At 50.7% G+C, this 19,809-nt stretch overlaps 1 protein-coding gene across 1 annotated transcript in view; it reads right to left on the bottom strand.

Moving 5' to 3' along the window:
• LOC309617699 (polycystin-1-like protein 2) overlaps positions 1-19,809 on the bottom strand; it is a gene marked incomplete at its 5' end in the record, with an annotated part of 99,076 nt that overhangs the window by 28,712 nt on the left and 50,555 nt on the right. The window contains 15 exon segments of the mRNA XM_082370218.1: positions 1,357-1,589; positions 3,709-3,939; positions 7,584-7,601; positions 7,605-7,777; positions 8,347-8,404; positions 8,408-8,569; positions 11,245-11,297; positions 11,300-11,375; positions 12,067-12,174; positions 12,178-12,193; positions 13,234-13,514; positions 15,355-15,900; positions 15,983-16,037; positions 18,610-18,875; positions 19,601-19,785. Of these exon segments, the coding sequence (XP_082226344.1) occupies positions 1,357-1,589; positions 3,709-3,939; positions 7,584-7,601; positions 7,605-7,777; positions 8,347-8,404; positions 8,408-8,569; positions 11,245-11,297; positions 11,300-11,375; positions 12,067-12,174; positions 12,178-12,193; positions 13,234-13,514; positions 15,355-15,900; positions 15,983-16,037; positions 18,610-18,875; positions 19,601-19,785 (2,461 nt within the window).

Below are 19,809 nucleotides of genomic sequence, written 5' to 3'. Positions count from 1 at the left end.
CCCTGGGGGCCAACCAGTTGAGAACCACTGTGCCAGGAGAACCGAACTAAGACAGTATCAATTGAAATGTGACTGCAACTCTCCATGAAGAGAAATGGCCTGTGGATCACAGATTTTCATTCTTTCTTTCCCTGTAAGGTCAGCTCTTCAGTGTCAAATGGAAGTGGGATGGATGTTTCATTAGATGGATGAAAGTGATTCCTGCATTTATTCAACAAATCGTTACTGAGCACTTACTCTGTGTTAGCTGGTTGAGGCCCTAAGATACAGCAATATCAATTTTTTTAATTTAAATAAAAATAACATAAATAAAAATAATGAGATATAAATAATAAGATTTTTAAAATAAAAAGTAAAATGTAAGTGGACACATGTCCTGCTCTCATGGAGCCTAATGTCATTTTTTAAAAAACAGGGACTTCCCTGGTGGCGAAGTGGTTAAGAATCCTCCTGCCAATACAGGGCACACGGGTTCGAGCCCTGGTCTGGGAAGATCCCACATGCCGTGGAGCAACTAAGCCCGTGCGCCACAACTACTGAGCCTGCGCTCTAGAGCCCGCGAGCCACAACTACTGAGCCCACGTGCCTAGACCCCGTGCTCCACAGCAAGAGAAGCCACCGCAATGAGAAGCCCGCGCACCGCAACGGAGAGTAGCCCCCACTCGCCGCAACTAGAGAAAGCCCGCGCACAGCAACGAAGACCCAACGCAGCCAAAAAATAAATTAATTAATAAAAAACAAAAACAAAAAAACAATGGAGATTTCTCCGGGACAGTACACACAGTGCCTGTGGTTCTCAAACTGTGTTCCATGGAGCACAATTTCAGCGAAGGAAGCTTGGAGGCTGCTGCAGGGGATGCTGCAGTCTGATGAGCGATAGGGTGAGGCCAGACTTAACTAAGGATGCTGAGACATGACAGAGACAACCTGCTGTGTGCTCCACAGCTAAACTTAAGGATTTCAGAGAATTCATAAACAGATGGAATTGTGTCCTTATTACCTCTAGTCAGCCTTCTCAGGGACAGATGGATGCCAGCTAATCAGTTTTCCTAAAAAATGTAATTCAAGGCTCATTTTCAAATGGTTGCCATTGTTTGTTTCTTTCCTTTCTCCCCTTTCTCTTAGAAATTCTGTTTTCCCCTTTATTCATTGATAACAGTCTACTGACTGTTCTTCATATGTGAGCACATTTGCGTGCAGGTAACCAGCTGTCTGAATTATTTTTTAGTAGGGTTAAATGAGAAGACCAGTGAGTACAGTACCAGACCCCAACTCTCCCTTAATCCACTCCTCCTTTATATTTTTAAATATTGGGGCTTAGGGTGTTATTTTGTCTGGCAAAAAAGATACTTTTCTCAAAAAAAAAAGCAAAAGTGAAAAAACCGTACAACAAAATCCACTGGGCTAACGTAACTCAACAACGGACTGGCAAGTGCTTTGCTGAGTGGGACATGCGGATCAACCGAGGTGTCTTGCAGGTCAGGTACCTTTGAGGAAGTGGCTGCCCCCCTCCTGTGTCTGGTATAAACTGTCACCAGGTAGTGGTACTGGGCAAAGGGGTCATTGTCCTCCAGCACTGTGACCTTCACCTGGACAGAAGGATGGCATTAGGAGGGCTCTGCTTGGTGGGTTCATCCACCGCACAGCAGCCAAGAGTGAGTCGGGCATTCATGACAATTAAAGGGGGAAAGCAAAACTATGTATGCTATTGATTCATTCCATCAGGTGAGAACTGTTCTTTACAACAGCAGGGTTTTAAGTGAAAACCAAACTTTTAAAATAAAAAAGTACATTCAGTATTAAATATCACCCAAAGTAGTCAAATTGGAAGTGAACTTGGTATTAAGCTGAGAATGTTTGATGCTTGAGCTGATGAATGCAAACTCTGTTCATAAATAATTCCTCATAACCTTGGTAACCAGATTGTGCCTCTAAGGGAATTTAGAAGGAATGAATGTTAAGTTGTTTTAGCAGAAAATAAATAGCTGGAGTTGGTCAGAGGCTGCAGAGCGCTCTGTGATGAGCTGCCCAGATCTCCTGTCAATGGAGGGCTGTTTTCCCAGTTGCCGAGGTGGTGTAGCCAGGGATGCAAGAGTCTCCTCTGTCAAAGTCATGCCCCATCCTGGAGAGGCCGATATCTAAGAACAGATTGATGCATTGCCCAAGATCAAGACCTGGGCTTCTCAACCCAACTCAGGACAGTTCTAGAGCTCCCCAAGGGGTCACCCAGCTGTCAGTGGGCTGCATCCCAGCTTGACTTCTCCCCCTGCCCATCCTGCCTCCTTCCCTCCCTGCCCAGGGGCTGATCCCAGGCACTCCCTGGTAAACACCCTGCATACTTAACTCCATCTCAGAGTCTGCTTCCCAGGAATCAACCTAAAGCTGAGGGACTTAACGTATTAATGTTAAATCCCTTGGGCAAGTCAAAGACAGCAGGATAAATGGGGCAACTATTATCTTTTTAGGTTTCATACCATCCTAACACCCTGAGAAATATTGCTGTGTATAGGGACAGTAGGGAATGTTGAAAGTTTCAGAGCTTTGTGACAATGCATCCTTGTATTCATTTGTGTGCTCAGTCACTCATGAATGTTTATTGAAGGCTCCTATGTGTCAGATATGATGCCTGTATCAGAAAAATAATCAGAACTTTGTTGTCACAATTGGTTGCACAAATGGTTATTGTTTGGTCTCGTTTCTATCCTCAGACCTGACTTATCGTCAGGCAGATCTGGGTTTGAATTCTGGCCCCTGGGAGGGAGGTGGCTTTGGACTAGTTAATTGCCCTCTCTGCTCCTCACTTGCCTCCTCTGTAAAATGATAGAGGTGCTGTGCAGTAAAGGGTGAATTCAGCAGGCTTGGGTTATCCAAACCCCACACATTCCAAAGGATGGACTGGTTTTGGCCAGGTCGTGGAAGATAACCTCTAAGTCCTTGAAACAGCCTGCATGATAAGAGTGTCTGACTACGTGGGGCCTTGGGCCACCTCAGGCAGTATGTGCTAACGATGTGATCTGTGGTGAGGGCTTTGGGCCACGCTCTATCAGTCTGACCTGGGCAGGGATGGGGAGCAGTGGTTGCTGGAGACTAACTAAAGTCAGTCATGCAGGCTCCATACCTGTGGGACTTACTCCCAAGAAAACCCTGGGCACCAAGGCTCAGGGGAGCTTTCCTGGTTGGCCGTACTTCACATGTGCTATCACACGTCATTGCCAGAAGAATTCATCTGTCCATAGGACTCCACTGGGAGAGGAATATTAGAAGCTCTTGCCTGATCTCTCCTGGACCCTTTCCTTTGCTGATTTTAATTTGCACCATTTTCACTATAATAAACCATAATCGTAAGGATAGTGGCTTTTTTAAGTTCTGTGAGTCCTAGCAAATCACTGAACTCGAGGGTGGTCTTGGGGACTCTCAACACAGTACCTTCCCCTTGGGGCTATCGTGAGCATTAAATGGGGGTAATACCTGGCACATAGTAAATTCTCAATAAGAGGTCAGTTTCATACTCCTCCTGATACTTTGATGAACAAGGACATTTTACTGGTCAAGAGGCTGAGGGGCCAGCTTACCTGAGATGACTCCAGGGGTCAAGGCCTGGATTTGCAGCTGGCCCCTCAGCTCCCCACCTGGGCTCCATCCCCTGGAGCCCCTGCAAGGGGACACTCCTGCTCCTCCCTCCTGCTCCCGGAGACTGTGCAACCTCACCTTGGCCTGATCCTGAGCGTCTTTCCTCCTTGCGCAGATCACCACCAGCACGTAGGCCACACAGAGGCAGCCCACGATGGTCACAACCACAGGGTTGTCCTCAAAGGTGGCAAAGAGCTCAGCAGTCTGGCGGACGTCCACGGCATTGGGCATCACCGGGAATGTGCTTCCAAAGAAGGTGAGGTGGTTGCAGAGGCGGTGTGTCTGGGAGGGGGTGGTCCGTGGTCCCACCTGCAGCCCCAAAGAGGCCCTGGTAGGAGTATTCAGGGAGCACATCCCCGCCCGCTCGAGCTCAAGGGAGGAGAACTGTGAGGGGTGGCCACTGTCCTGGGGAGGGGCTGGGGAGACTGCTGGGAGACCAGCTTGAGGATTCCTTTGGGCTTTTTTACTTAGTTAAAAATTAATTTTAAAATGCAGAGAATAATGTCTATAATAAGCATCTTTGCACCTGTCATTCTCAGTGAGCAACTGTGTCCATCTTGCCAGTCTGCTTTGCCTTTTTTAGGTAAGAAGTATTACGGGTAAAATTGAAGTCCCTTCTGTCTGCCAGCCTCCAAAAGCAGCCGTTATCACACATTTGGTGTGCATCCTTACATTACATTCTCCCACCGGGTGCTCCTTCACTAGGCAGGTGTTTGTTGGGTGCTACTTCCAGGCCAGGCAATGGGCAAGGTGCTGAGAGGACATTCAGGGTGACCAACTCATCTCAGTTTGCCAGAGACTTTCCTGCTTCTCAAACTGAAAGCCCCCTTAGTCCTGGGCAAACTGGGGCAGTTGGTCATCTTACACTGAAGAGCAAAAAAAAGACGGAGGTTGGGGGAACCATGCAAGAAAAAGGGAAGGACAGATATTTAAATCCTAAGCTGGTGTCTCAGCACCAGGAAAAAATTCTCTAAATTTTACCCACCTTAGATCGAGGCACCTGCAGCCCCCCGTCCTGGGCTCCTGCTTTGAAGAGTCCCAGTCTAGCCGTCCTTAGGCTGCGCCCTTCCGCACAGGATGAGGTGAGGAGTCGGGGGCGGGGCGGGGCATGACCACCACAACACATTACCACTCAGCCAGGACTAGGGCGAGGTCCTAGGTGACCCCAGGAAAGATCCCCCCCTTAAATTTTGCACTCTAGATGCCTCACTTGCCTTACCTAGTCCTGGCCCTGGGACGCCCACTTTTAGATGGTGGTTTGGGGACCTGGACCTCAGAATTCCCTGTTACAGGGCCTGCCCAGACCCATTCCTCAGGATCGTCCTTCTGTGGAGGACTGGCTACTGCTGTGGCCATCCCTGGGCACAAGGGTGGCAAAATGTGGGGAAACGGGGTGTGTAGATGGAACTTGGGCACGAGGTCCCTGGCGGTGTGGGGAATGCGGTTGGGGGAGGGAGGAGACAGGGATGAGGCAGGGCAGGCCTTCCCTAAAGCCCCCAGCCAGCTTGCAATCCACCCAGGGCCATTTGGTGGGTAAAGATTTAATTCAAACCCACAACCCAGCACTACCTTTTCATTCCAGGGTCCACAACGAGGTGGTAAGGTAGGAGGCAACAGAAAATACTGGCATGCGGAAAGTTCTGTGCCCAGCATCTGGTGAGGAAGAGCCCGCAGCAGCCCAAACATGCCCAGCAGGTAATTCTTTTACCTTTAACGAGCCACCGAGAGAGGCTGACCCCTCCAACAGCTGTGGCGTCAACTGCTTTATTGACAGATTTCACATGGGTCTTAGTTCCATGTTTGCTCACTGTTTCCCAGTCCTGGTCAGCGTTTGGCATACAGCTGTGGGTCTTACGGGAACCCTTGGCACACCCAGGAGGGGTGGGGTTGGTTCAAAAGAAGAAGCCCAAGCAAGTACCAGTGACAAGACCATCTCAGCGCTGGGAGCCCAGGGACCAGACCTGATTTATGCCTAACACCTTTGCCCTCCTGGGTTTTCACAAAGACTTGGAGGACAGTGGCTTTCCCAGTCTTTTCCAGCATGAGAGTCCTTTTGAAAGCCATAAATTAATCTGGAAAGACCAGAAAATTTTCATGAGATCCCCTTGTGACAGTAGTTTCACCTTTAGTATCCTTCAAGAAAAATGTATAAATAAGAATGCAGTTCTCAAACCCCTTGCAATAATTCTGCATTTACCCACCCCAATAAGGTCTGCAGTTTACAGATTTGGAACTTTCTTTAGTTATTTTGAGAATACAGTGGTGTTTTTCCATCCAAACTTGGTGATCCCATTTACTTATTTTTTTCCCCATTCACTTATTTATGGTTCCTCAATGATCTCTGTATATCTGTATCAGCATCTATATCTGTATCAACATCTATATCTATAATGAGCATCAGGTACACAATATTGGGTTAATATAATTTTGGCACTATAACACAACTCCCACATTCTTTTGTACACCCCACATTCATGTACGTGTGCATTAGTAGCTGTTTATTCTTAATAACATAATAAGCACCTGGGAACCCAGGACTCCACTCAAAAGCTAGGAACTTTCCAATAAGTTACGTTTAGCTAAGTGGTCCTCCCCCAATCTGTCCCCATGCTCCCCCTCAACCCAACTACATGCAGAATCCTATGTCCATTGTTTTCCTTGATTTCCATTTTATATAGTTTTGTCTCCTCTATGCTCAGAGTGTCTAACACAGCAATCACTTTAATCTGTGGAGCACCTACTATGTGCCAGGCACCACATTAAGTACTTTATACCCCTAACCTCGTCTAGGTCCCACCCTGTGGTAAGTGGCAGCCATCCTTTATCCCCATTTGCAGATGGGAAAGTTCAGAGAGGTGGGGTGCCTTGTCCAAGGTCACCTTGCAAGTACTGATGACGTGGGATTGGACCCAAGTCTGTTTGATGGCAGAGCCGGGCCGCCAGCCCCTGCACCATCCTGTTCTGAGCCCCCGGCCTCGGAAGGCAGCCTGCAGCGGGTATTCTGCCAGCAACGTGGGGATCGGACAAGCTTTTGGTAGCAAGGACTCTAAAAGGTTGCAGCACACCCAGGGTCTTGTTCACGAGGTACAAAGACCTGTGCTTCAGGTGTGGGGGACCCACTGTCTCTTGGACATCTCAATGTGCCTTCGTCTCTTCTTGGCACTTTGGGGGGGGCTCCCTATGTGTGACAGCTGGAAGCAGGAGTTGACAAGGAAGCCAAAGATGCAGCAGAAACAAACCCGGAAGGAGCTTGGCTTTAAGTCCCCTTCTGTGGCTCTGCTGGGACCTGGCTTCTTACACTACTTATGACTGTTGTCATTGGACATATGTGCCATTTGCTTCTTGTCTGTGTCCTCTGCTAGACTGAAAGCTCACTGGTTTTTCTCATCATTGTATCCCTATCAGTTGGCCTGGCACCTGGTGAATATTTGTAGAATGAATGAAAGAAGGTATATGGTGTAGGGGATGGAGACAGGTGTGTGACAAATTTCAACTAGATGTGGAAGTGGCTGTTCTTGGGGAGGGTATGGAAGTGCAACAGAGGGAGACTGCAAACATCTGCCACCCAAAGAAGGTGGCATTGGATTGGGAGATCGAAGGGTGAATGGGAGTTTTCCAGGCGGGGTAGGGAAGAAGGGTGTCCTGGGGGAGACAGCAGCATATGCAAAGGCATGGGAGAAGGAAGGGGGACACTGATACCTCAGAGATGGCTTCTGATGGCCTCAGAGCCAATGTCTGTCACCAGGACAGTGTCATGGGCTTGGCTCCTTGGAGGCAGAGCTGAGCTGCCCTGAGACAGGGATTTGATTGCAATTAGTAGGGCCACATGCCTCCAAGGGCTCTGTGAGCTCTGGAGAAGCAGTGCCTCACGTCGCTTAGAGCTTGTGCTCTGGGGACAGACCTGGGTTTGAGTCTCAGCTCTACCACCTTCTTCTTTGCTTCCCTTTCCTTACCTGGCACCCGGAGTTGTCCTAAGTCCCCTGGACCTCATCCCAGAACACACAATGGGACAGGAAGGTGGTGATGCCAACTGTGAAGTCCCTGCCGGGGGCCGGCTCCAGGTCATACTGGGGGATCACAGTCAGGTAGTAGATGCCTTCTCCAAAATGCAGGTCCTCTGGGCTCAGGATCCATGTGGACAGCCCATCTGCAGGAAGGGGGGATCCGGGTCAGTCTGAAGCCTCATGGAAACTGGACTAGCATGATGGGAGAGGGGCACCAAGATGCCTTGGCAGGGAATCCGATCCTGATGGCCGCCCCGATGTCCTAGGAGTACCCTCTCCTCCTGAGACCAGGAGCATGGAAGAAGAGGCACTCCCAAGTCAGGGTGCTGAGCACGGCTGCCAAGTCAGACTGACCAGGGCTCAAATTCTGACTCTGTCCCTTCTTGGCTGTGTGACTTTGGACCAGTTACTTAACCTCTCTGTTTTTATCTGAAAAGTAGAAATTTCATTCATCTTCATCCCCAAGGGCTATTATGAGGATTGTAATGAGTTCATTTCTGTGAGTGCTTGTCAGCTTCTTCAGGGCATATAATAAGTGTTCACCTAATATCACCTAATAATAGTAATAATACCACCAACAAAAATACGCACTGAATGTAGCAAGTGTTTTTTCTCTTTTTTTTCTTTTTCCCTATGGCCCTGATTCTCAAGTTTTAAGCTGGTCACATCTGCCAGGAAGCAGCTCAAGAAACTGGCTCAGTGCTGGGACTACCTGGAGCAGCCTTTGGCAGGAGGTGAGCTTGGGCGTTGTAGCTGGTCTCGTTGGGGTGCTAGCCGTAGCCCAGGCTGAGCACGAGGGGGATGTCAGGTCTGCAGTGCAGCTGGATCCCCAAAGCCACGCCCCCTGAAGCCAGGTTCACCCTCAGAGCTTCAGGTCTGGTCAGGTTCAACACAGTTGGCTCACTGTGTCTTTCTGAAAGCCGAGGCAGCAGGATCTGTCATCAGAAACAGTCAAATCAAGGGTGTGCCAGGACGGCAATGCCAGTGGCGTCAGGGCTGCTGGGCAGGGTGAGCCCCTGGGGACCTGAAATCCGCCCTCCGCTCTGCTCTTTCCACTAGTTTCCGGGGGCTGCCGTGACAGATGACCACAAACCTGGTGGCTTAAAACAACACAAATTTATTCTCTTACAGTTCTGGATGCCAGAAGCCCAAAACCAGTCTCACAGGTTTTGCAGCCCTGCAGTTGGCAGGGCTAGTTCCTTCTGGAGGCTCCAGGGCAGAATCCACTTCTTTGCGTATTCCAGCTTCTGGAGGTGCCTGCAGTCCTTTGGCTCATGGACCCTCCTTGCATCACCCAACCTCTTGCTTCTGTCATCAAATCACCTTTTTCTTTTCTGGAGTCAACTCCCCCTCCGCCTGCCTCTTATAAGGACCTCTTGATGACACTGGGCTCACCCAGATAACCCAGGATCATCTCTATATTTCAGGATGTTTAACTTGAATCACATCTGCAAAGTCCCCTTTTGCTATGTCAGGTGACATATTCACGGCTCAGGGATGAGGATGTGGATAGCTTGGGGACCTTTATTCAGCCTGTGCTCATCAAGCTGTTCACCCCAGCTTGGGGCTGCATCTGCACAGAAAGTGCACAAGGGTGCATCTTTCTAGTTTGCACAAAGGTGGCATATGAACTAGTGGTGGTGTTGATCAAAGAGTGGAACAAGTAAGATTAAGTTAGGAGCACAGGCCGCAGAGGCACAGAGATCTCTCTTTGATCTTGGCTCTGCCCTATATTAACTCTGGGACCTCTGACCAATTAACAGACCACTTTGAGCATCAGTTTCTTTTCTTTTTTTTTTTTTTTTGGCCTCACTGTGCTGCTTACGGGATCTTAGTTCCCCGACCAGGGATCGAACCCAAGCCCTCAGCAGTGAAAACACGGAGTCCTAACCACGGGACCGCCAGGGAACTCCTGAGCCTCAGTTTCTTGTCATTAGTAGAATACATAGACTCACGGTGATTATTCAAAATGTTATCATATACAAAATACTGAGTCAAGTGCCAGATACACAATAGCGCTCAACAATTAGTTGCTGCTATTCCTCTGCTTTTACTCTTACGTTAGAATTTCTCACAACCACTCTCCATTTAATCAGCTCTCCAGATTAACTGATGCCCTCCATCCCCTTTTAAAAACAGACTGATTAATGCCCACCATGCACTTTTTATTTGCTCCTGGTGGCCCTCTACGGTAGACACAGGAATATGCCACCCAGCTCTTCCTTCCAGGAAGGACCTCCTACCCAGTCACAGGGAGTATGGTCATCAGACAGGCTCCAGCTCTCAGCTCCTTCAGGGTCTGCCCTGAAGAATTTATTACTTATATTTCCTAGGAGCGGAGGACCTGCCATGCCACGCAGGGCCACAGGGGAAGCACTCGGTCAGGATGCAGAAGCAGGCAAGGGGGAAAGCCTAGTCCACAGCTTTACTGGGGTTTCCACAGGAAAGGCAAGACAGGGCATAGAAAACAGCTTAGGATTGGCCAGTCTGAATAATTCCAGCAGACTTTGGCTATAGGGCTGGTCTCTAGTTGGTACCTGGCCCTGGGATGATTTGGGGCAGAGCTTGAATATTGGCCTGGTGAGTGAGTGAGATAAAGGGGGTGGTTGGGGTATAGACTAAGGACTGGTTGGTTTTCGCATGAAAGGTGTGCCCTGGCAGAGCCCTTGCTCTCTCTGAGAGCTGGCCGGCCCTGGGAGGGGCAGTCTCTCCCCGCCAGCAAGATTTTTAAGATATCAAAACATCATAACATACAGAAGATAGCAAACACGATTGCTAGAGCCCTGGTGGCTGCTACTTGCTGCAGAGCCCCCTCTGGGTTGACTGAGCCTTTGTGGAGTCTGGATTGTAGTCTGACTTCTGTCCAATCCTGTTTTCTTTCTTCACTCTCCACAGGCGTTGATCTCTAGCAAGCATCTTGCACCACGAACACCTTCTCAGTGCCGGCTTCCAGGGAACACAACCTACGACATCTCCTCTCTAGTAATTCTGGCAGCCCCTCCTACCTGTCAGGCTGTATGCTCAACAATAGACAGTTGTGTCTGATCCCACACTTGCTAACGTCCATTGTACTGGTGATTATAAGGGTCCATTTTGATGATAGCTCTCATAGAGTGATAAGTTGACAAAGTAGGAGTGTAAAAGAACTATTTGCATAAAAACTTAAGTTGAAGGCTTTGAGAAGACTCAAAGATGAGTGGGGACAAATTGCTATTGAATTAGTCACTGATGAGAAAACTGTAGAAGATTGGAAAAAAAGTCATTAAAATCTCAAAAGAATCTGAACTCATATTGTACCAGTGTGCCTACATTTTTTACTCACTTTAAAGAAAATCTAACTATGTTCAGGGGATGATTTATGTAGTGAAGATGATTAAAATTCCAATCAACAGATTTAAAGAAACTTTCAGTTGTACACCTTAAGATTGATAATGACGTACATTTATAGTTTTACGTTAAAATACAACGCTTAAGGGAGGGTGAAGATCATTTTTAATGATTCTCTTCTTTAATCTTTCTTTTTTTCCATAACCGACCAACTTTTGGTCCTGACCAAGTTGAAAAAGAAGACAGAAGCACTTCCTGACTTCTGAGAGCGCCCCAAGTCCACCTCGATATTCTCCGACAGATTCTTCACAGGGATGAGCTGCCCACCAGGGCTGGCAGAGAGAGGCCACCAGCGGTTCCGCTGACGTCGAAGTGACTTCGGGCTGGGAGTGGGTTCTCTGGGAAACTCATCATCTGAAACCAGGAGCAAAGAGTGTCAGCCAAGGGCCCCAAAGGCCGGAAGGTGACTAGGTCCCTGTGGGAAGGATGAGGTTTCCTAAGATGGGATGGACAAGTGGCTCTTGCCCTGTGGGGTGACTGGGAGGGCCCCGCCTTTAGCTGCTGCTGTCTGTCCTGGTATGTGTCTCCCCTTCAGGATTGTGGCTTCAGAAAGCTGGGCCTAGAGACCCAATCGGACTTGTTACAGCCGAGCAGTTACTGGGCTATAAACAGTCTGAGCCTTTCTTCCTGCAAAGCCAGCAAGTTTCTAAGAGAAAGAAGTTTGTCTGCTTTCTCTGAGGCTCAAGGAGCAGAGAGTCAGATGTGCCCTAATTTGGGAATGGAAAGAGCCCTGAGTTTACTGTTTCCTAGCTATGGAACAAAGTCTGAAGAGCTTAATTTCCAATGACTAATTAAACCAGGGCTGCTGGATAAATTCCACAACACAGTGGAAAGAGGATGGATTGGGGAGTCAGAGGCCTGGGTCTGAGCCCCAGCTCTGCCACTTTGCTTGTGGTCACAGGCAAGTCACTGAACCTCACTTGTAAAATGGGCATAATAATTTCATAATTGACAGGGTTGTTATCAACATAAATGAGCAAATATATGTGCCGGTGCTTTGCAAACTCTAAAGGGCTGTTCCCAAGGAGGTTCCTTCCATTGTTACCCTTATGTCCACAGGCACTCTACCGTCCTCCATGGAGCCAAGGGAGGGGGCAGCGGGCAGGGTGAAGGTCGCAGAGCTGGCAGCAGCAACGTGCACAGGGGAGCCTCGCTAACTCCGGGGCTGTATTCTTTCCACAAGGTGAGAACAGAGGTGCCGGGAGAGAGGGGAGAAGGTCAGAGTCAGAGGAAGACCTGCCCACCTCTTGCTCTACAGGGATCCCGGCTTTAGCATCAGAGTGGGCGGCTCTTTTGTGATCCCTGTAGATAGTTCTGAATATTTGCATCAGTAGGAGCAGCATAAAAGGCAACCAGTGTTTCCACTCTGGGCTGGCAGCTCCATGAGGACAGGGCTGTGGCCAGCTTTGCCTACTGTGGCACCCCAGTGCCTAGAGCAGCGCCTGGCTCGTGATGGTGGTCAGTACATATTTTGTTGAATGAGTAAATGAGCTTGGCTGTAGACATTTCTCCAGACTTACCTCCCCTACCTACTTGACCTCTGATGTCATGGGCTCCCATAAAACCATCTTTACTGGCCTTTGACCTCATCGCATCTGAGTAGCCTGGGGATCTGTTTTCGGTTCCTGGTGCTGATCAGGATGCTGCTTTGGGAAACTGCCCCTGGGATCCAGGAGCGCAGCCCTGGCAGGAGGAACCAAGGGAGGGTGCTCGGTGCCGGGGCTCTCAGCGTGCCTGCAGCGTCGTCCAGCCCACGACTGTCAGGGGGAGGGATGGAAGGGGGAGGCCATCCCCAGGTACTGCAGGAGGGCTCAGTGAGAGGTAGGCAGGAGCTCCACGGACAAACTCCCAAGGCAAGTGCCTCTGGAATCCCCACAGGTCCACGGAGCAGCAGGCTTGCCAGACACACTCTGGGTGAGGTTAAAAGTGGGCTAGTCCACTTCATTCTGCCCCCTCACCTGCACAGCCCACCGTGACCCGTCTCTCGGGACACATGCGTGGCTCTGACACTAGCATAGCACTCACCACCTCCCTTCCTGTGCTGCACAGACACCCAACACGGGGAACTTCTCTTGGTGAAAAGCCCTTTCCACTTTAGGTCCCATCACTCCCCCACTGCCAGGCAGGTCTCCTGGGCTCTGCCTGTCACAGGGTCTTGGGATGTGGATGTGGCATGAGCCAGGTCAGGGGATACCACAGTATAGCCGGTTACCTGTTTGTGTACACGGAGATGGAGGGGGCGGCCAGCGTGGCTGGAAGGCCCCCGGGCAGTCCCCCCGGCAGGACGGCGGCCTGCATGTGCCCCACAGCTCCCAGCAGCTGGGACACTGTAGCTGTCTGGAAAAGGAAACAGGGGACACTGCTGTGGACTGGTGTCCGTATACCACCTCTGGCTACTGCCGCCAGGCTAGTGTGCCCTTTGGCAGGGACGGGGAGAGGGCAGAGGAGCAAGGCGGAGACCATGATGGAAGGCCCTTTACTGGGCACCAGGTGCTGTAGGGAGCCAAGAGTAAGCACTTAGAAGACTCCAGCCTCTGCCAGCAGGTGCTTTACAACCCCTGTTTGGCAGACGGGGAGACAGAGACACAGAGAGAGTGATGACTTGTGGAGGCCACGCACTGATAAGGGGAGGCGCCGGGGTCACGGCAGGGCTCACTATGCGCCTGTCCGTGCTGCTCCGTTGGACCCTGACATCTGCCCACAGCCCAGGTCTTATTCGTGGGGAAATGGAAAGTCACAGGCAGAGCCATCGCATGGGGTCACCCGGGCTCAGACTCCACTCCCCATGCAACCCAAACCCTTGGGTGACGATGTGGCCTCGCTGAAGCCAAGGCAGGCGTGAGGAGCAGGAGGGCTGGACGTTTGTGCAGAGTTCCTATCAGTGCACAGATTGTGCGTGCGTGTATGTGTTACGTCTGACGGGTGTGTGACTGTACGTGCCTGAATGTGAGTGTTTATGTGTGTATTGAGGGGGCTGTGTGTGAACGTAAGTATTTGAGTGTGTGTATATGTGAGTGTAAGTGGGTATGTGTGAGTGTAAGTGTGTGAATGTGTGTCTGAGTGAATGTGGTTTGAGGGTGTGGGAGTATAAGTATCTGAGCATGAATGAGTGTGCGTATGTGGTTTTGTGCAAGGTGGGGGCTCAAGCCAGGGAAAATCTGGGCTGGGCCCATCACACAAGCTGCCTGTGTCGCTGACTTGAGGCCAGGTGTTCCTTCCCTATCACGTGCTAAGTTCTTTCAGGACACTAGCCTCATGCATCTCTGGATCTTTCCCAGAGTGCCTTGCACAATGCCCAGCACATAGTAGGCATTCAGTAAACATTCACTGACTGGAGATAGCTGGCTGGCTGGCTGGCTGGCTGGCTGGCTGGCTGGATGGATGGCTGGCTGGCTGGCTGGCTGGCTGGCTGGACATAGCACTTATTCCGATTTTGTAATTATATATGTATTTGTGAAATGGTTTAGTAACCGGCGGGCCCAGTTGTCTAAAAGTGCCATGAAGGCAGAGGCCACGTCTATGTGATTTGCTGATGAATTTTCAATGAGTTGCATAGTACCTGGCACATACTAGGCATCTGGGGAGCACTTGTTGAATGAATGGAAAAATTAATGCATGGATAAATGAGTGGAAGGGTGGAGAGACGGATGTATATGTACGTGTATAGATGTATGTGCATAGAAGGGATGCATGAGCAAATGGATGTGTAAGTGGGAAGTATGATATTAGGGTGATCAGGGTCCCAGAAATAAAGGTCAGCATAGCAGGCTCCAGGACCAGGAATGTGAGGGGGACAACCTCCTGACAGAGTGGGTGGGGCAGAGCCAAGACAGCTCTCCCCTTTACTGCTTATGGCTTCTTTATTGACATTTGGCTGCCACAGTGTTGGGAAAGTGGTGATTCAATTTGAGTTCTCCAAGAAGCAGGCCCTAAGGCAAGAATTTGACAACCAGTCATTTATTTGGAGATAATCCCAGGAAACACTGGAAGCAGAATGGGGAAGTGAGACAGGGAAGGGTAGGAAGCCAGTCCAGGGGGTGTGATCAAGCCACTTACCTGGGGCTCAGTCCTACTTGGGAGGTCTCCACCAAGAGGAGCGGGGGAGCCGGGGTATCTGTACCCCAGCCCATTAGTCACTGAGAACTGCATTGAACCCCTGACATGTCCAACCTGCCATGTGGGCAGGCAGAGTGGACTCTGGAGGGGAGGTCAGAGAAGGCCCCCAGGCAAAGAAAGGCAAGAGCTGGCAGCTGTACATCACAGTGCACTCAAGTGGGGGCCATGGTCGGGTCAGCAGCAGCATCTGGACACACCCTTGGCCACCCAATGATTAGTTAGATTCAGGTGCGCACCGGCTGGCGGGGGAGTGAGGTGTGTGAGCACACAGGCCATCACAAGCAGCGGGAGACACAGGGCTGTGAGAGGGGCACCTTCCCTCCCTTGGCATCGCCCATGTGGGAGCCTTGGAAACAAGAAGGCAGAAGTCTTGGGGGCCCTGTGACTGAGGGACCTGTGACCTGGGTTGGGGTCTGTTGTCAGCCACCCACCGCAGAGGTGCACGTCCTATTGCCTGGCTCAGCGGGTGGGAACTACTCACCTGGGCCAAGGGTGTGAGCTCCTCACTGCGGCGGGTCGCCTCTGTCAGTACCTCGGCCAGCTCCTGCACGTTCTGCATGTCCCCCAAGGTGGCGTTGACCGCAGGCAGTGACCCCGCAGACAGAGAGGATACGCTCTCTGACCTTGGCATAGACATAGAAAGGTGGGGAGAGGAAATGTAACTCCAGTGGCTTGATGAAGCTGTTTCAGAAAGATTTGGTGTCTGAGAAGGTGACCAGGCTCCTGTGGGGTTTTCCAAAGCCGGTAGACCTCTTCTTGTCTCCTAGGATGTGTGGTGGGCAGAATCATAGCCTCCCAAAGATAGCTACATCCTAATCCCTGAAATCTATGGATATGTTACTCACATGACAAAAGGCACTTCGGCAGAATCGCTTTGGAGATTTGATTAAGTTAAGGATTCTGAAATGGGGAGAGTATCCTGTATTAACGAGCTGGGACCAATGTAATCACAGGGACCTTTAGTAGAGGGAGGTAGGAGGGTCAGAGTCAGAGAAGATGTGATGATGGAGGCAGAGGTGGTGGAGAGGGAGAGGGAGATGGAGATGGGGAGAGAGGGACAGAGGGAGAGGGGTCGGGATTTGAAGATGCTGGTGTTGAAAATGGAGCAGGGAATGTGAGCAGCTTCTAGAAGCTGGAAAAGCCAATGGGTGGATTCTCCTCTAGAGCCTCCAGACAGTTCACAGCCCCGCCACCGCTTTGGTTTTAGCCCAGTGAGACTCATTTCAAACTTCTGACCTCCAGAAATGTAAGATAATAAATTTGTGTTGTTTTAAGTCATAAAGTTAATGGTTATTTGTTATAGCAGCAGGAGGAAACTAATACAGGATGTCTCAAGCTTTCTCCAAATCTTGAAATCAAATCTATAATACCTGGGGAATTCCCTGGCGGTCCAGTGGTTAGGACTCCGCACTCTCACTGCCAAGGGCCTGAGTTTGATCCCTGGTCAGGGAACTAAAATCCCATGTGCCATATGGCACGGCCAAAAAAAAAAAATTTGTAAAATCTGGCATTATTTAAAAACAAATGGTGTCTCAGGGTCTCACTGTGACTAAAATGGCTTGAAATTCAGAAATTGGATTACTTTGTTGGCCCAGTATGGATGGGAGGTCTTGCTGCAGACTTGGGTCCCTGTGTGCCTTTGGGGCAATGGGGACAAGGACCCCTCCAGCCATCCCCCAACTCCAGCCTTAAGCCAGACCTCCTGGGGCTTCCGGGGAACATGCTTTCTAAGCCGCAAAGCCCTAATGAGAGGGGCTGGCTTTGGCTGAGGCAGGGAAAAACCTAAGAAAATAATTTTAACACCACCCCATCGAACTTTCTGCGTTTATAGAAATGTTCTGTCCCTGTTTTGTCCAGTAACATAGCCACTTGCCAAATGTGACTACATATTAAGCCCTTGAAATGTGGCTAGTGCAGCCAGAGAACTGAATTTTTAACTTTATTTCATTAAAATTAATTTTAATTTAAATGTACATGGCCAGACATGGCTCATGGCAACAATCTGGAAGAACACAGACAGAGGTGAGTAATCCCTCTTACCCTCCCGTCCTGCTTGCTACTCACAACTCACTCTTCTAACTGTCTAGCAGTCGTTCACAGCAGCTGCAGAGTTTGAGCACGTCTGCCAACAGCTCAGGGTGCAGCCAGGCTTCCATTCAGGGCGCGGCTTGGATGGAGGAAAGAAGAGCCCTATGAGGGGACTCCTGTCAGAACGTTCTGGAAGGAAAGTCAGGTAATGGATAATCTCATGTTTGCCTCTGCAGCTCTTCCCCATCCTTGGTCGCCGTCCTGGAGGCTGCCTGCATGGAGATGTCACTGGCTGCTGAGCCTCTGGCCCATGGATTCACTCAGCGGGAGACGAGAGGGCAGGAGGAGAGAGAGCTGGAAGCTTTGCTCCCGGCGCCCTCCCTGCCGGGGTTGCCTGCCTCATCCTTCAAAGCCACCGCTCCTACCAGGGAGCCCCCTCCACGCGTAGCTGCCCCTTGAGGATGCTGGTCACTTCAGGGTGAGCCCCTGGGGTCCTGTGTTCTCTCTCTTTTGTTTCTGAAACCTTGCCCCCAGTTTTCTCAACAGAGCCCTTCTTAAAATCTTCTCCATTGCCCAGTTAGAGCTTGACATCTGTCTCCCGACAGGACTCTGGTGTTTGATGAGAAGACCTTGCGTCAGGCTGTGCAGTCTGTGTGCTTAGGACCCCAGGGCATCCAAAGGGAAGTTTGCTGTAAGTCATGCTCGGGGTGAATGAGAGCCAGGTGGGGTGTGCGGCGGGGGATGGGAGTGGGGGAACTAGGTGAAGGAAGGGGCTGCGGTGAGAGGGCTGGAGGTGGGCGGGGGAAGGGCGAACCTGGGTTTGCTCCTGTCTTCACCACCTACTGGAAATGTGGACCCGGGAAAGCTGCTCACATTCTCTGCACCGTGCTGAGGACTTTCAGGCAAACCCTTCAGGAACCAGAGGGCCTGTCCTCTGTCCTCCGTGCCCAGCAGGTGTGATGCTGTGTGTGGTGACACAGGTAGCATGCCTGGGAGCACACACTGGGAGAGGAAGTGATCGTACCTTTTGCCAGAGTTGTTTCTAATGCTAGGTTGTAGCACGTGGAATGGCCATTTTTGCGGATTAAAGCTGGTTGAATGTTGGCAATTTGACCCACAGCTACAGTGAATATAATTCTTAACATTCACCACAACCTTATGAGGAAAATACTATTATTGTCCCTGTTTTCCAGGTGGGGAAACTGAGGCTTAGAGAGATTCAGGCCTGTGACAATAGAGATGGTAAATGACAGAGCTGGGACAACATCAAACCATTAACCGTATGACCAAGATGGGGTCCCTTTTCTCCTCTGGGCCTCGGTTTCATCCTCTTTAGTAGGAAGAGACTGGAGTGGTACCCTCTAAATTCCCTCCTGCCCTGGAAACCTGTGGCTCCGTGAGCCTGAGCAGAGAAAGCAGGCTTCCTTCATCCTATGTCACTCACCGAAAAGACCGGAAGAGGGAGGTGACATCAACAGCTCGGGAGACACCAAAGACTTCTCCACAGATCCGTGGACCCCACTGCCCACCCAGAATGGCTGCATACAGACCCCAGGGCCCCAGCAAAGGGACAGAGGAGTCCATCAGGAGCACCTTCTGTCTGGCGTCCATTCTCAGCGGCTGCCCGGAGCCCGGCCCCTGGCACTGCCGGTCCAGCACGGATGACACAGACCTGGCCAGCTGGAAGAGCTGCTCAGGGCCACGCCCTCCCTGCAGAGTGGCGGTGACATTGTCCCACACTGTGGCCTGAAATGCCTCATCCTCCACACAGTTCCTCCACGTCCCTCCTAACGGGAGACCAGAGACACGCTCAGAGCAGGAGGATCTCAGCCCATCGGTTTTTGTTCCAGAACCTGGAGCCTGAAGTTCCTGGCCTGCACGTGGTAAAGCAGAGCAGGGCTGGACGGCTTGGCACCTGGCATGGGGGCTCTCCCGAGGCTGGAGGGCAGTGGACCCACTTGTGCCAGCAGCCAGCGGCCACCAAAAGCAAGTCTCAGGCAGGTCACTACTTCTTGCCTCACTGCCCTCCTCATCGTGCTCTCAGGCCCTTCCACTCCACCATGCTCCGACCCTTGAAATTCACTTGAGATTTTCTCCAGCCTCTGCCTTATAGACCTGTTGGCTGATCTTGGTCCTCCTTCCTCTGGACTCTGAAGGCGCTTGGCCTAACTCATCTCTGGATCCTTCTGCCCCCATCTCCCTCAGGTCCCCCACCCCAAGTCCCCCAGGCCCTTCCCCTATACTGGCCACTAGTCATAAAATCTACAAGGGTAGAGACCACATCTGTTTTGTCCACGGCTGCATCCCCAGGACCGGGCACATAGTAGGTGCTCTGTAAATACATATTGAAGGAATGAATGAATCAACCACTCATCTGGTCATACCCTCGGCTCCCTTCAACCTGGCCACCCTTTTGTTGAGGTTTAGACAAGTCAAGAAGTTGTCTCAGTAGAGAAACAGTGGCTGCCACCCACCTTAACTGCTGCCTGGGTCTGCTGTCTGTCACCCGCGTGATTGCAGACAGAAATGACCACTGTCAGCATGAAGTCATTGTTTTCTGTTCCAAGTGGCAGGTAAACTGATGGGAGGGCAGGTTGAGGGCCACAGTGTAGACAGGAACCTGGCAAATGGACATTGGACAATT

The sequence above is a fragment of the Balaenoptera borealis genome (assembly GCF_965194805.1).
Source record: "Balaenoptera borealis genome assembly, chromosome: 19".
In the NCBI taxonomy this organism is placed as follows: Eukaryota; Metazoa; Chordata; class Mammalia; order Artiodactyla; family Balaenopteridae; genus Balaenoptera; species Balaenoptera borealis.
This window is presented reverse-complemented; position numbering and strand designations above follow the sequence as displayed.